The sequence below is a fragment of the Monodelphis domestica genome, chromosome 4 (genome assembly GCF_027887165.1).
Source record: "Monodelphis domestica isolate mMonDom1 chromosome 4, mMonDom1.pri, whole genome shotgun sequence".
NCBI classification, from domain to species: Eukaryota; Metazoa; Chordata; class Mammalia; order Didelphimorphia; family Didelphidae; genus Monodelphis; species Monodelphis domestica.
In genome coordinates, this window is record NC_077230.1 from 443852561 (window position 1) to 443866796 (window position 14236).

The 14236-nt window shown below is 60.5% G+C and overlaps 2 protein-coding genes across 2 annotated transcripts; one reads left to right on the forward strand and one right to left on the reverse strand.

The window, feature by feature from the left end:
- Positions 1-76: 76 nt before the first annotated feature.
- RUVBL2 (RuvB like AAA ATPase 2) lies at positions 77-6956 on the reverse strand. The gene is made up of 15 exons (XM_007492682.3): positions 6789-6956; positions 5937-5991; positions 3951-4006; positions 3712-3853; positions 3298-3427; positions 3088-3154; positions 2729-2835; positions 2544-2637; positions 1715-1838; positions 1535-1629; positions 1335-1453; positions 1125-1244; positions 490-619; positions 278-392; positions 77-188 (listed from the first exon to the last, which is right to left on the reverse strand). The coding sequence occupies exons 1-15, from the start codon at positions 6798-6800 to the stop codon at positions 163-165; spliced, it is 1392 nt and encodes a 463-aa protein (XP_007492744.1). The 5' UTR covers positions 6801-6956; the 3' UTR covers positions 77-162.
- A 272-nt stretch (positions 6957-7228) lies between these two features.
- GYS1 (glycogen synthase 1) lies at positions 7229-14169 on the forward strand. The gene is made up of 16 exons (XM_056796764.1): positions 7229-7508; positions 9402-9583; positions 10209-10400; positions 10666-10851; positions 10933-11077; positions 11380-11497; positions 11612-11732; positions 11807-11913; positions 12092-12151; positions 12232-12310; positions 12390-12503; positions 12657-12783; positions 12861-12956; positions 13033-13196; positions 13301-13381; positions 13462-14169. The coding sequence occupies exons 1-16, from the start codon at positions 7391-7393 to the stop codon at positions 13786-13788; spliced, it is 2217 nt and encodes a 738-aa protein (XP_056652742.1). The 5' UTR covers positions 7229-7390; the 3' UTR covers positions 13789-14169.
- Positions 14170-14236: the final 67 nt, after the last annotated feature.

Consider the following 14236-nt stretch of genomic DNA (forward strand, 5'->3'; position numbering starts at 1 on the left):
GGGGTGGCACCCTGGAATAGCCCAGCTCTCTCCTGGTTCCTGCCCCCCCCCCAAAAAAAAACCACAAAGCAGGAGGTTTCCAGAACAATTTTATAGAAAGTCAGTGTCACAACTCAGGTACAAAAGTGGGGCAGGAGCTCAGGAGTCTGCGTCTGCGGCCGCTCAGGAGGTGTCCATGGTCTCACCCTCTGTGGAACAAGGAGGGGAAGAGGGGATCAGCAAGAGGCCACAGGTAGCGGGAATCCCCAGGCAGCAGCACAGAGGAGGGGGCACTCACTTAGCTCATTAAAGAGGAAAGCGTCCTGGTACTCCTTCATGTACTGCGTGGACCGAGACTCGTCCAGGAAGAGAGAGTAGACCCGCTTAATGTCGTCCACCTGCACTTCGGTGCCCTGGGGGAAGAGGCCGGCCCATCAGAGCCTCCTGAGGCTAGGGGAGAGGGGGCAGCTGGGCTCTCGCACCAGGGGCCAGCAGGCCTCGAGGACCCACCTTGCGCTTCCGGCACACCAGGCTGGCGGCTGTGATGAGCTGAATGGCGTACCGAAGGGAGGTCTCCAGACCGATTCGGGTCAGCACCGTATAAGCATCTTCACTCATCTCTACATCCTCCTCCTCACACCTGCAGGGCCAGCCAGGGCTCAGCTGAGCCCCCACAGGGGCCTCTCCAGTCAGGGCCCCTGGGCTCCATGCCAGGCTCTGCCCCAGCTTCCTCAGCTAGGATGACACTCAGTGGCTTTGGGTAACAGTTGGGAGTGGGCAAAAGTGGTGGAACCAAGGTCCCTCTCTCCCACGCCAACCAAGCACCTATCGGGACACCAGGTAGGTCACTGAGGGCCCAAGGCCTGAGGGAGGCCACATCCTGTGCCAGGAGGGGCACACAAGGCAGGAGAAAGGACCGCCCACAGAAGGGACAGTGGAGAGCACTCCCAAGGCCACCTCAGAGGGAGGGGCGCCCCAAGAACAAGGCCAGGCGTGCCTAGAACACTGTTCTAGTCTGTGACCCTGAAGCTTTTGCTCCCCAACTGGCGCTTGGCATCACCACAAATCAGCTTCCCCATAGGTCCTGCCTAGGTCTGGCAGCCAGAGGCCTCCTGCTGGGCCCTTCCCAGCCCTCCCTCTCTCACCGGATCCGGAGAATCTGCTTTGTGTCCTTCTCACTATAAGGAGTGGTGGAGACGATGAGCAGCCGATCTAGCAGGTCAATGGGAATGCCGTGGGGACTCTGGTAGCTGGTACCCCGGATTCTGTGGGGAGGGGAGAAACCACCACATTCAACTCTCCCCTAGTCCAGGGCTAGCCTCCCCCTCCCCAGGCAGCCTGCTCTGCCCCCTAACCTGGTAATGCCTCGGTTGGTAGCCATAATGAGCACAGGCGCCATGTCACTCTCCAGTGCCCGGTTGAGGAAAGAGAAGCTCTCGATGTCAAGCATGTGAACCTCATCTATGAATAGCACCTGGGGCACAGGGCAGGTGGGGCTCAGTGTGCCCACCAGCAGCTTCCCTCCACGTGCCCACCCTCAGCTCCCAGGACTCACCCCGGGGATGATCTCGGCCTTGCCTTCCTCTCGCCACTCGGCGACTTTGGCATTGATCTGCTCCCGCACCTCAGACTTGATCTCCCCGGTGTCACCTGTGAAGGGCTCAGGGTGAGCCAGGATGGGCCCCAGGGGCTCCTCAGCCCACCCCATGCCAGGGCCAGGGAGGAGGATGCCCACCTGAGAAGAGTGCCAGGAAGCCCTGGGTGCGGGAGTTGATGACATCAATCTCATGGAGAGACACCGTATGCACAACCTCCTTTCTCTTCTGAAGCTCCCCGTCCGGACACTGAACAAACTTGGTCTGTAGTCAGAGGGGTCAGCAGGAAATGCCAGTCAGAGGGATGGAGACAGAGGCAGACGTGGGCAGACCGGGGCCCAGCCCAAGGCCAAACCTTGGTCCTGCCCCAGAGTCCTCAAGGATCCAGGATGAGAACCTTATGTGGATGGAGGTGGGGAGTTACCCCTCCCTGGCCTTGGCGGGAGGGGGGACAGCCCCACTGGGTCCTAGGGGGTGACTCAGTGTAAGAAGTATGCAGGGGAGCTATGGGGGACAGAGGAGGAAAAGTCCCTGGAGGGCCTGTTGATGGACGAACATGTATATCAGGCACCTACTATGGGTCAGGCACTGGGTTAAACGCTGGGCACACAAAATAGGCAGCTGTCCCTGCCCTGAAGGAGCACACGATCCAAGAGGGGAGGCACCGGAGAATCCACAGGGCCCCCTGAAGGGGTCCAGGGAAGTGAGGAGGGAGGAGGCCAAAGAGAGAAAGGCCTGGAGTCTGCAGATGGAGGGTCACATTCATGGAACAGCCAGGAGGCTAGAGGCACTGGATGGCTGAGAACAGGGCTGGGGAGGGATGCAAGGTGTGAGAGCCTGGGAGGGAAGGAGGGGCTGGGTGCCAGGGGGCATATCTACATTCCTGAGTGGTAGCCTGGAGATTCCAGAACACGGCCCAGGGGGCAAGGATGGGGTTAGAGGGCTAGAGATGGGGACTAGCGGGATTACCTGGGAGCCCATAGCGTCATAGTCCCTGGCCCGGGTAAAGGAGCGCCCCAGCTTCGATATCTTGCCTGTGGCCTTGTCGATGGTGATGACATCTCTGGAAAGAAAGACATGGGGAAGGACCCTCGACCCTGCTCCCCTGGCCCTTTCCATCTTTGCTCCCACCCCCTGGCATGCCCCCTACTCACCCTGCTTGGACCTTTTCCTTGGTGAGGGACTCAATCATTTTTGTGCCCAGATCATAGATGGTCTCCATCTCTGTGGTCTTCAGGGTCAGCTTCCCCACCTTGGAGCCCTGGGAGGAGACAGTGCATCCTGAGCCCACCCCATCCTCGAAGTCCCTGCCCTGTAAGGAAAAGCCTGGGGGACCCCTCCCATCCCCACTTCTCCTCTGTCCCTGCTGGCATCTTCCCTTTAAAATGGTGGGGTGGGGTGGGGTGGCCTGAATTATGAGGCCTTTCAGCTTTGGGGTTCCACAATCATCCAGGACCTCCAATGTTCTGCTGACCTCTCCTTGCACAGCCATCGTCCCCAGGCTGAGACTCACCGTTCCTGTAGCAGGCCGGTCAATCTGGATCTCCACCACTTCCCCTTCAATGATCTCAGTCTCTTCCCTGGCAGGCAGAAGGAGGGGAGGGTTGGGAAGGCCTGAGGTAGCCCTTTCCCTCCCCAAGACAGCCGCTGCTCCAACCAGGCTTCAGCACAGGCTGCCCTGGGATGAAGCGGACCAGCAGGCCACAGCCAGGGGCTCACTTACTTTATTCGGACCCCAATGGACCTGCGGAAAGCCTGGGTCAAGGCCTCTGTCTTGCTCATTTCCAAAGAAAAGATCTCACTACCAGCAATGGCGGTGAATGGCGTGTCAGGTCCCAGGGCCTGGGCCATGCCTCAGAGAAGGGAAGAGGAGAGAACTTGGAACTGCTGCCACTGCTCCTGCTCCCTCCCCAGTTCAGAACCCAGATGCCAGCCACACGCCCCTGTGAGCAGTGCAAAGAGCCAAAGGCTGGGGGGGCCGGGGGTCACAAGATCTAGGGCCTGCTCAGCCTTGTGCCTCACTCACTACCTAACCTTGGGCAAGCCTCATAACCCTGAGGCCCCACTAAGGCCCTTCCAGCTCTGCCTCCCAACTTCAGGCTCCCCCCTCCTCTTGGCCCTGTCTTCTCCCATTTACCCATGGCAATGGCCGTCTTCCCTGTGCCAGGCTGCCCAGCTATGAGCACGGCCCGACCGGCTATCTTCCCCTCCCGGATCATCTCCAGCACCACACCAGCAGCCCGCCGGGCGGCCAGCTGTCCCACCATGCCTTGGGACACCTGCAAGAGGAAAGGAAGGCAGACAATACCCCTGGCCCACAAAGAGGCCTTCTTGGGACCCCTCCCCACCCAGCCCCTGCTGCCCCTCCTCCTCTACCTGTCTGGGCTCCAGAGCATCATCCAACCCTAAGCCTCGGATGTGGGAGTGAGCACCTGGCGGGCAGAGAGACAACACACACACTGCTTGAAGACAGAACCCAGCAGCCCCAGCAGGCAGAGGTTGCCCACCTCCATACCCATCCCTCTAATCCAGATAGGCCTGGGGAGTAAGACACAAAGGTGAAGGAGCATTCCGAGGGACTGATGAGAAAGAACGCTATCCACACCCAGAGAACTGTGGGAGCGGAAACACAGAAGAAAAACACCTGCTTGATCACAAGGTTCGATGGGGATAGGATTGAGGATGGAGACTCTAATCGATCACCCTGGTGCAAATATCAATAAGATGGAAATAGGTCCTAATCAATAATACAAGTAAGACCCAGTGGAGTTGCTTGTTGGTTTTGAGGGGGGTGGGAAGAGGGGAGGGAAAGAACATGAATCATGGAACCACGGAAAAATCATCTAAATTAATTAATTAAATAAACTATGATTTTTTAAAATGGTGAAGGAACAGCTACAGAAGCTGGAGGGAGGAGGTCCTAGATTCAAATTTGGCCTCAGACCCGTCCTGGTTGTGTGATCCTAGACAAGTCATTTAACCTCTACTGCCTAGCCTTGATCACTCTTCTACCTGGGAACCAACACACAGCACTGAGTCTACGACAGAAGGTGAGGATTGAAAAATGTTTAAAAAGGAGAAGTTCATTACTGAACAGGATGGGAGCAGGAGTCAGGGAAGGCTCCCTGGGAGTGACGATCCCAGATGGAGCTGGGGAAGAAAAAGGTGGAGTTCATTCCATGCTGCCCCAGCCCCATTCCTTGCCCCAACATTCAGCACCCAGTGCTGTTTTCTGGGTCAGCTCCTGGTGGGGAACATTCTTCTTCTGGGGGGGGGGCAGGTGAGGGACAGTGAAACACGTTGGTGACATAGACTGCAAACTGCAGCAAAAGAAACATTTAAAAATGAGACATAGGGGGTGGTTGGGTAGCTCAGTGGATTGAGAGTCAGGCCTAAATATGGGAAGTCCTGGGTCAAATCTGGTCTCAGACATGTCTCAACTGTGTGACCCTGGGCAAGTCACTTGATGCCCAGCCCTGACCACTTTTCTGCCTTGGAACCAATATACAGTATTGATTCCAAGATGGAAGGTGAGGGTTTAAAAAAAAAATGAGACGTAGGATGAAAGCTCAGGTGGTGTCAGCTAACACAGACCAGGCGTGTAAGGCAAAGAAATCAGGGAGAGTGGCCAGATAGGAGGGAGTCCTTTCAGACTTGTGAGCAGAAGACAGACATAACCAGATGTGAACAGCAGGAAAGCTTTCTGTATTCTGGCCCACAAAGGATTGTTGGAAAGAGAGAAGGATCAGGAAGGCCTGTTAGAACCCAGGAGGCTCAGAGATTAGAGGGCTGGGCCTGGAGTCAGGAAGATCTGAGTTCAAATCCTGTCTCAGGCACATTCTAGAGGTGTGACCTTCGGCAAGTCACTGAACCTGTTTGTCTCAGTTTGCCCAACTGTAAAAGGAATAACACATACACATAAATAATATTTGTAAAGCAGTCTGCAAAGTTTGTGGTTCTTTATCAAATATAGCTATCATTGTTATTATCATTATTAGATCTACTGGCAAGGTCGAGGCAACATGGTAGCTCTTGGCAGGTGATAACAGAGGCTCAAAACCAGCTCCAAGGATTAGATCAAGTAATGAGTGCCCAAAGGGGGGAAGAGGGGTGGGCTGAGGGGCAAAATGAAAGGTGAGTCAGAGGTGCCAGTGGGCTGTGGAGATGGAGGCAGACCCTTCGGTGCCCCCTGCAGCCCTGAGAGGGCACTGCCACACCAGCAGGCAAGGCCCTCAGAGGCCATTCCCTAAAACCTCTGATGACCCTTCAAAGCAGGATGTCTGCATCAGAGGTTGGGGATCAGGGTCCTCATGAAGAGGGCTTGGGGTGTCCAAAGTCTAAGCTTCCCCCCACCCCACTCACCAATCCGCTCAATCCGAGTCACATCCCGCACCTCAGGAACCTTGGTGGTCGCTGCCTGGGGCCGGAAGAGGAGAGTAAAATAATGAGGGTCTCTGAGTTGCCCTCCCAAAGGTCTTTCCCTACAATGGAGGAGGGGAGCACTGCCCTGTGAGCCTGGAGAAACCAAGGCAGCACCATCCTCAAGGGGCTTTCTTCTTCCAGGCCAGGAGAGGCTGTAGCCCCAGAGACACCTTTTCTGGTTTTCAGGACCTCCCCAAGGAGGCAGTAAAGATGGAAGTGGGAACCTCTAGAACAGAGGCCAAACCCCACCCCAGAGCTGCCACTAATAATACAATTCTGGAAATCACGGCCTTTTTCACGGAAATAAACGGCGTCCACTAAGAGCTGGCGGCCCTTTAGATCCATAGGAACTAGGCCTAAAGGCTGGCACCTCCTCTAGGGGCTTCCTCCCCCATCGGACAGTGAATGCACCCGGGGGGGCTCCCCGCCCTCGGCCCAGTGAGTACTTAAGTAACCAAGGCCTTCCGGGCATTCCCATAAGAGGCGGTAGCACCTTCGCCCGCTCTGAAGGGGATTGGGTCTCCCAGAAGTGGCAGTCGGGGAGTGGGGGAACAGCCTGGGTAAAGGCACGTTGGCTGGAGATGCCAGCTGATGCCTGCAGAGCACTCTGCCTCTCCCGCCCCGCCCCCGAGTGTGCGTGGATCTCGCACATGCACACACGCGCGCGCGCACACACATACACGCCTCTCTCCATTCTGGACCTGCCCCTTCCCCGGGATGCTCCCTACTTCTCACACCCGCCCCCGGCCCGCAGCCCCCAGCAGTCCCCCGGACCCCGCAGCCCAGCCGCACCGTGGTTGCCATGTCGCGCTCCAACCGCCGTTCATCCGCCACTGGGCCGGAAGCGGAAGCGTCCCCTAACTCCGCCCTGCCGTAGTTGCTCGGCGACTCTAGGCTGAAGTGGTCCTCCAGCTCATCTCTGTAGAATGTGGGAAGAAGGGGGAGGGGGTGCAGCCCAGAGCTCCAGCAAGCCGGAAAATGTCGACACTTCCCCTTTAAGAGCTGCACGTCCCCCACGCGTCCTTGCTCTCTTCTGGGTACTTGCAGCTCCTCCGGGCTGTCATTCCAGAGATGGACACGGGAGTCGACCAATGGGTGCACGAACCCACAGCGGGAGGTATCGGCCCCGCCCTGCGGGCCCCGAGCCAGGATTCTAACCAATCAGGGCTCTCGGTTTCCCCCTCCCCTCCCATGCAGGCTCGATCTGGCCCGGGCCAGCGAGAGGACCGAGGCAAGCCAATCAGGAGGCACCGTCCGGGGCGCCCCAATGGCGGGTGAGGAGGCGGGGCGAGGCGCCGGAGAGCCGAAGGGTCCGGCTGCGGCTGCGGCCCGGGGCTCAGAGCCTCCGCCTCAGTCTGCGCCCAGGCCGCCCCGAGTCTTGCTGACCCGCCGCCATGCCGCTCAGCCGCAGCCTGTCCGTGTCGTCGCTGCCCGGGCTGGAGGACTGGGAAGATGAGCTGGACTTGGACAACGCTGTCCTCTTCGAGGTGGCCTGGGAGGTGGCCAATAAGGGTGAGGCGGACCCCCGGGGGAGCGGGGGGGGGGTAAGGAGATCCCTGAGGGGTGACACCCCAGGGAGGGGGTAGGGAGGAGGGGAAAGACTGGGGGGCACAACACCCTGGGGAGGGGACAGGGTGGGATGACACCCTCCCCATAGTTGGATGAACATCCCACGCAGGGGTCAGAGGCAGTATGTGGAGTGACATCCTCTTCAGGAAGGGGGAAGGGAGGGGAGGGGAAGGGGGAGGGGGTGACAGCCCCACAGGGAAAGAGCAGGGGGGACACCCCAGGAAGGGGGTAGGATGACACACCCCATAGGTGTGTCACTTCCATGGTGGGGGAGGGGTGACATCTGTCCCAGGGAGGGGACTGGGTGGGATGACACCACCATAAGGGGCACCCACTCTGTAGGGTGACTAAGAAGGGGGCAGGGCAGGATGATTTCCCCCCAGAAAGACAAAATGATTCCTCCAAGGGTGGCACCCCCCCCCCCAGCTGAAAGTGAAAGGCCTGTGGTTCTGGGGTCTTTGGGGCAGGACCCCTGGGACCCAAGTCAAGAACCCTCCGAGATGTTGGGGAGGGACCGAAGACCCATCCCCCTACCTTGCTCCCACCCCAAGAATGCCAAGTGGCCCAGCTTCCCTGACTCCTCCCGGAGTCTGGAACCCTTGACATTTGAGAGGGCTTTAGGTTGAGGAAAAGGGGAAGCAAGGGCCCCCAGAATGGAAGGATCCCCTCAGGTGAGGGAAGGGGGTCAGTCTGAGTAGCTCAAACAGTGGGTTCCCAGGCTGGGAGGGGAATGGCTGCCTTGGGGCCTCTGATCTGGGGAAAGTGGCTGGGATGGAGGGGTTACTGGGCAACTCAGGAGGAAGCTGGGAAATGGGGCTCCATGGGCTGAAAGTGAAGGTGGAAGGACCGGCTGGGGAGCCAGTGTTGGCACACCTAGTGGGGGGTAGGGAAGGCACAACAGCTTTGGAGAACCAGAGGGCCTCCAGAGTTCCTGATCTGGAAGAGTTGGGGGGACTGAGAAGTGAGGGTCCTGGTGGCTGGGATCTCGGGGTTCATGGGAAGAAGGCAGAGCTTAGGGAGGCATAGATCTGTATTTCCTGGATAGGACAGTGGATAGCTGGGGAGATTGGCCAGAGACGAGAGAGAGGACCCAGTCACTTCAGAGGCCCAGGACCCCGGGGTGGGGGTGGGGGTCTTCAGAGTCCCCAGGCTCGAGGGAGCTGGGAGGCAGGAAGTTGGGCCCTGCCAGGCCTCAGAGCTGGGCATCCCTGAGGTGAGGGTGGCTCCACTACCACCAGTTTCACAGTTTAGAAAGTAGGAGCCGAGACTGCTAAAAAGAAAGGGAGAGGTTGCCTAAAGGAAGCCAACCTTTCCATCAAGAAGCCCCAAGCCATGGAATATGATTGATGGGGTGCTCCACATGCCAAGACCTAGTATCAGGGGGTCCCCAGGCTGGGTAACTGGGACTCCAGAGTCCCACAGGTCGCTGGGGATGAGGGCAATTTGACCTCTGGGAGTCCCCAGGCAGCCCTGGTATTCCGAGTTTAAGGTCCCAGAGGACTCCCAGTTACTGCAAAGAGAGCCCCTCAAAGCTGGGGAGTGACTGGCCAGGTTCTGAGGGGACCCCCTGGATAGACAAGGGCCTGGCCACAGGAGGGGAAACCCTCCTGGAAAGCAGGTCACCTGGCCAGGGGGGTTGGGGGGGGCTGGCAGGTCCCTGTGGGGAATGCCTCCTGTCCCTCCTGCCTAGGACTCTCCAGGTTCCTTTTGAGAGCCTGAAGCTGGGGCCTAGCAGGAGGGAATGGAGGAGAGGAAGGGGGTCTCCTGGAAAGCCCGGGGCGGGGGCCACTTCCCTTCCTCCAGGATGGCTGGGGCTGACCCAGGGCTCTCTGGTAGTGGGGGGCATCTACACGGTGCTTCAGACCAAAGCCAAAGTGACCGGAGATGAGTGGGGGGACAACTACTACCTGGTGGGGCCCTACACCGATCAGGGGGTGCGGACCCAGGTGGAGCTCTTGGAGCCGCCCACCCCAGCCCTGCGCAGGACCCTGGACTCCATGAACAGCAAAGGCTGCAAGGTAGGAGGGTCCCACTGCCAAGGCCTGCCCTGCCGTCTGGTCTAGACCCCTAGGACGAGCGAGAGGAGGAAAGGAGGCCCGGGGGGGCAGGGACATGGCCAAGGTCACCCGAACACTGAGGAGAAGGGCTGGCTCGGCACGCGTCCTCTTTGGGGCCCCCATTGGCCGTGCCCACACCTCTGTGCCGGGGTGTTTCTGAGTTCTGAGCTGGGGCCCACAGGGGGCCGGGGTGGCTAATGTGAGGGGCCTCAGCCTTGGGCCTGACCCCAGGAGAACCCCAGGGTGCACCTACCCACCCCTGGCAAGTGTTGCCCATGTGACAGGAGGAGGGCAGGGTCACAGCCTAAGAATAGCCCCTTCCCCCCCCCCAGAAAGGGCAGCAAGCAGCTGGGAGGGGGAGGGGCTGCTGGCCTTCCCGCTGGGCGGGGGGAAGGGCGGGCAGAAGAGGGCCAGTAGCCAGTAGGGGCGCCATGAGCAAGGAGGGACAGGAGGGCTTCTCCTGCTTGAGATGACTGACAGACCCAGTGGGGAGCTTGCTGGAACTACCCTAGGTGGGAAGGAAGCGATGCCCCTGAGAGGGGAGGCGGGGCCCTGGGCACCCCAGCCACGTGTCTGCACCCCCCAGGTGTACTTTGGCCGCTGGCTGATTGAGGGCGGCCCCCCAGTGGTGCTGCTGGACGTGGGGGCTGCTGCCTGGGCTCTGGAGCGCTGGAAGGGCGAGCTGTGGGACACTTGCAGCATTGGGGTCCCCTGGTACGACCGCGAAGCCAATGACGCTGTCCTCTTTGGCTTTCTCACCACTTGGTTCCTGGGAGAGGTAGGGACTCCCTGCCTGCCCCCCGAATGCCTCCACCCCACAGGAGTCCCTGGGGCCCCGAGGGGGCAGCCGCAGTGGGTGGGTGTCCCTGGGGCCCTGAGGGGGCAGCCATAGTGGGTAGGTGTCCCTGGGGCCCTGAGGGGGCAGCCACAGTGGGTGGGTGTCCCTGGGGCCCTGAGGGGGCAGCCATAGTGGGTGGGTGTCCCTGGGGCCCTGAGGGGGGCAGAGATGGCAACTCCTGGGGGCCCCTCTGTGTCCTCCACAGTTCTGGGCTCAGAGCGATGAGAAGCCCTTCATTGTGGGCCATTTCCACGAGTGGCTGGCCGGTGTGGGCCTATGCCTATGTCGGGCCCGGAAGCTACCCGTGGCCACCATCTTCACCACTCACGCCACGCTCTTGGGCCGCTACCTGTGTGCTGGGGCCGTGGATTTCTACAACAACCTGGAGAATGTGAGGGGCTCCCCCAGTGGGGGTTGGGGGGGGGTCGGGAGGAGACAAGGCAGGGCCTCTGAGGCCCCTGTTCCCTTCTAGTTCAATGTGGACAAGGAGGCTGGGGAGCGGCAGATCTATCACCGCTACTGTATGGAGCGGGCGGCTGCCCACTGCGCCCACGTCTTTACCACCGTGTCCCAGATCACGGCCATCGAGGCTCAGCACCTGCTGAAGAGGAAGCCAGGTGAAGTGCCCAGCTGGCCTTAAAGAGGCCCAAAGGCCTGAGGTCCGACCCTCCTCAGCAACCCTTCCCATCTGCCTCAATTTCCCCTGCTGTAAAATGGGGCTCACGGTAGCCCAAGCTCCCAGGGCTACCATAGGGGCCCAGTGCTCCATAGTCCTTGTCCTTTGCCTCCAAGAGGCCATGGGCCCTGCAGCCAGCCCCCAGCCTGGCTCTGATGGGCTCCCCTTGGGCCGGGGGGTAGGGGGGGCACCAGGCCTGGGAGGCTGGCCCTGGAGCCTCAGGCCCCCTCCTCCTTGCCCCAGATATTGTCACCCCCAATGGGCTCAATGTGAAGAAGTTCTCGGCCATGCATGAGTTCCAGAACCTGCACGCCCAGAGCAAGGCTCGAATCCAGGAGTTTGTGAGGGGCCACTTCTATGGGTGAGGGGCCTTCCCCAAGGGACTGAGCTGGGCACACACTGGGCCTCTGGGAGGTGCCAAGGGCCAGGGGAGGGGCCAGCCCTGGAGGGGTGACCGAGGGAGTCCTCTCACCAGCCACCTGGACTTCAACTTGGACAAGACCCTGTACTTCTTCATCGCCGGCCGCTACGAGTTCTCCAACAAGGGTGCAGATGTCTTCCTGGAGGCCCTGGCTCGCCTCAACTACCTGCTCAGGGTCAGGCACCTGGGGGGCATCGTGGAGGGGGGCTCGCCCAGAGAGACGCCACCTGACTCCCTACCCCCTTGCAGGTGAATGGCAGCGAGCAGACTGTGGTGGCCTTCTTCATCATGCCGGCACGGACCAACAACTTCAATGTGGAGACCCTCAAGGGCCAGGCCGTGCGCAAGCAGCTCTGGTGAGGCCTGTCCCCCCCCCCCCCCCCCCGTGGCCCCCAGCCCTCCCCAGTGCCTGCATTTCTGCTGCTTCCTGTCCCGGGGCCCTCTTTGGTCTGGGCCCCCGCCACCAGGTTCCCTTCCCTCCTGAGCACCTTCTCTGGGCCCCCAAATGACAGCCTCTGCCCTCCCTTCACCCAGGGACACTGCCAACACTGTCAAGGAGAAGTTTGGGAGAAAGCTCTACGAGTCCCTGCTGGTGTGAGTGCTGGGAGGACAGGCGGGAGGGTGGGGGCCTTCCTAGCACCCCCAGCACCCTGACCCCCGCCTGCCTCCCTCAGTGGCAGCCTCCCAGACATGAACAAGATGCTGGACAAGGAGGACTTCACCATGATGAAGAGAGCCATCTTTGCTACGCAGGTAGGGCGGTGTCTGGTGCTGGGGGGCATCCGGGACGGGCCCCCAGACCCCTGACCTGTCCTGCCCCTGCTCTCCTCAGCGGCAGTCCTTCCCCCCTGTGTGTACCCACAACATGTTGGATGACTCTTCGGACCCCATCCTCACCACCATCCGACGCATCGGCCTCTTCAATAGCAGCGCCGACCGCGTGAAGGTGAGGCCAGGCCGGAGCCCGGGCCAGGGAGGGGGCTGCCTCATCCCCTCACATCAGTTAGGGGCTGGGGAGGGGAGGCTCCTGGAAACCTCCCTGGCTTCTGAGGAAGGAAAGGCCCTGGGCCCAGCCTTGTCCCCACCTCTCCACCTCCAGGTGATCTTCCATCCTGAGTTCCTCTCGTCCACCAGCCCTCTGCTTCCCGTGGATTATGAAGAGTTTGTTCGGGGCTGCCACCTCGGGGTCTTCCCCTCCTACTACGAGCCCTGGGGCTACACGCCTGGTATGGGGAACCTGCTGGGTGTTGTGGGTGGGGCTGGGGCACCTTCTGGGCTCCCTGACTGACGTCCTCATCCCCAGCCGAATGCACCGTCATGGGCATCCCCAGTATCTCCACCAACCTCTCGGGCTTCGGCTGTTTCATGGAGGAGCACATCGCGGACCCCTCTGCCTATGGTGGGTACTGCCGGGGGAAGTGGGGGAGGACGTGCACCCCTTCCTCAAGCTCCCAGGTGACCCCTCGGCTCTGCAGGCATCTACATCCTGGACCGGAGGTTCCGAAGCCTGGATGACTCGTGCACCCAACTGACCTCGTTCCTCTATAGCTTCTGCCAGCAGAGCCGGAGACAACGGATTGTCCAACGGAACCGCACAGAAAGGCTCTCAGACCTGCTGGACTGGAAATACCTGGGCCGGGTATGACAGTCCGGGGGGCCCTGCCCACATGTGCAGAGGGCCAGGTCGGGAGGGGGCCCACGCATCCCTGGCCACCCCCTAACCCACCCTCCTCCCCTCCCCAGTATTACATGTTTGCCCGCCACATGGCCCTGGCCAGGGCCTTCCCGGATCATTTCACGTATGAGCCTCATGATGCTGATGCTGTGAGTAGCGGAGGGGCCTCTGGGGAAGGGGCTGGGTACCTGCAGGAGGACCTTTGCCTATGGACTCTCTTGTTCTCCAGACGCAGGGCTTCCGTTACCCACGCCCAGCCTCAGTGCCCCCATCACCATCCCTGTCCCGCCACTCCAGCCCCCACCAGAGCGAGGGGGAGGAAGAGGAAGAAGGGGAGGAGAACGGGAACCGAAGCTCAGGCTTCGATGAGGACAGCGAGCGCTACAACGAGGAAGAGGAGGCTGAGAAGGACCGGAGGAACATTCGGGCCCCTGAGTGGTCACGGCGGGCCTCAGCCTCCAAACGGGGTTCTGTTGATACGGCCCCCTCCAGTTCTCCCAGCACCCCCAGCGAACCCCTCAGCCCTGCCAGCTCTCTGGGGGAGGAGCGCAACTAGTTGGAGCCTCCCCTTCTACAGCCTCCCTCCCAGGCTTTGCCACCTTTGGTCTGTCCAGCCTGGGAGTTGGGGGGCCCTGCCTTAGAGGTCCTCTTTCTTCTCCTGCTTGGCAGCTCCAGTCATACACTCCAGAGCCCTGAGTTTGGGGTCTGCCTCCCTCTCCCTGCTGGCTATCAAGCACTCCCAGAAGATGCCCCACCCTGGGCCCCTTAAGCTGGCTCAGGGCCAGAGCCCTGGCTGTGATGGAGGGCTGAGTGTGCCTGTGGCAGCCCCAAACCAGGGGCAGGGTGGGGTTTGGGTGGCCTGGGGCCTCTCACCCTGATGGATCCATCCCTGGACAAGGCTTCTATGTTTAAGGAACAAATAAAAGGATTTTCAGCACCTGTGGCTGCCCTCCCCCACACGTCTGCCCAGGCACCCCAAGACCGGAGTGCTGCCAGAGCTGCTT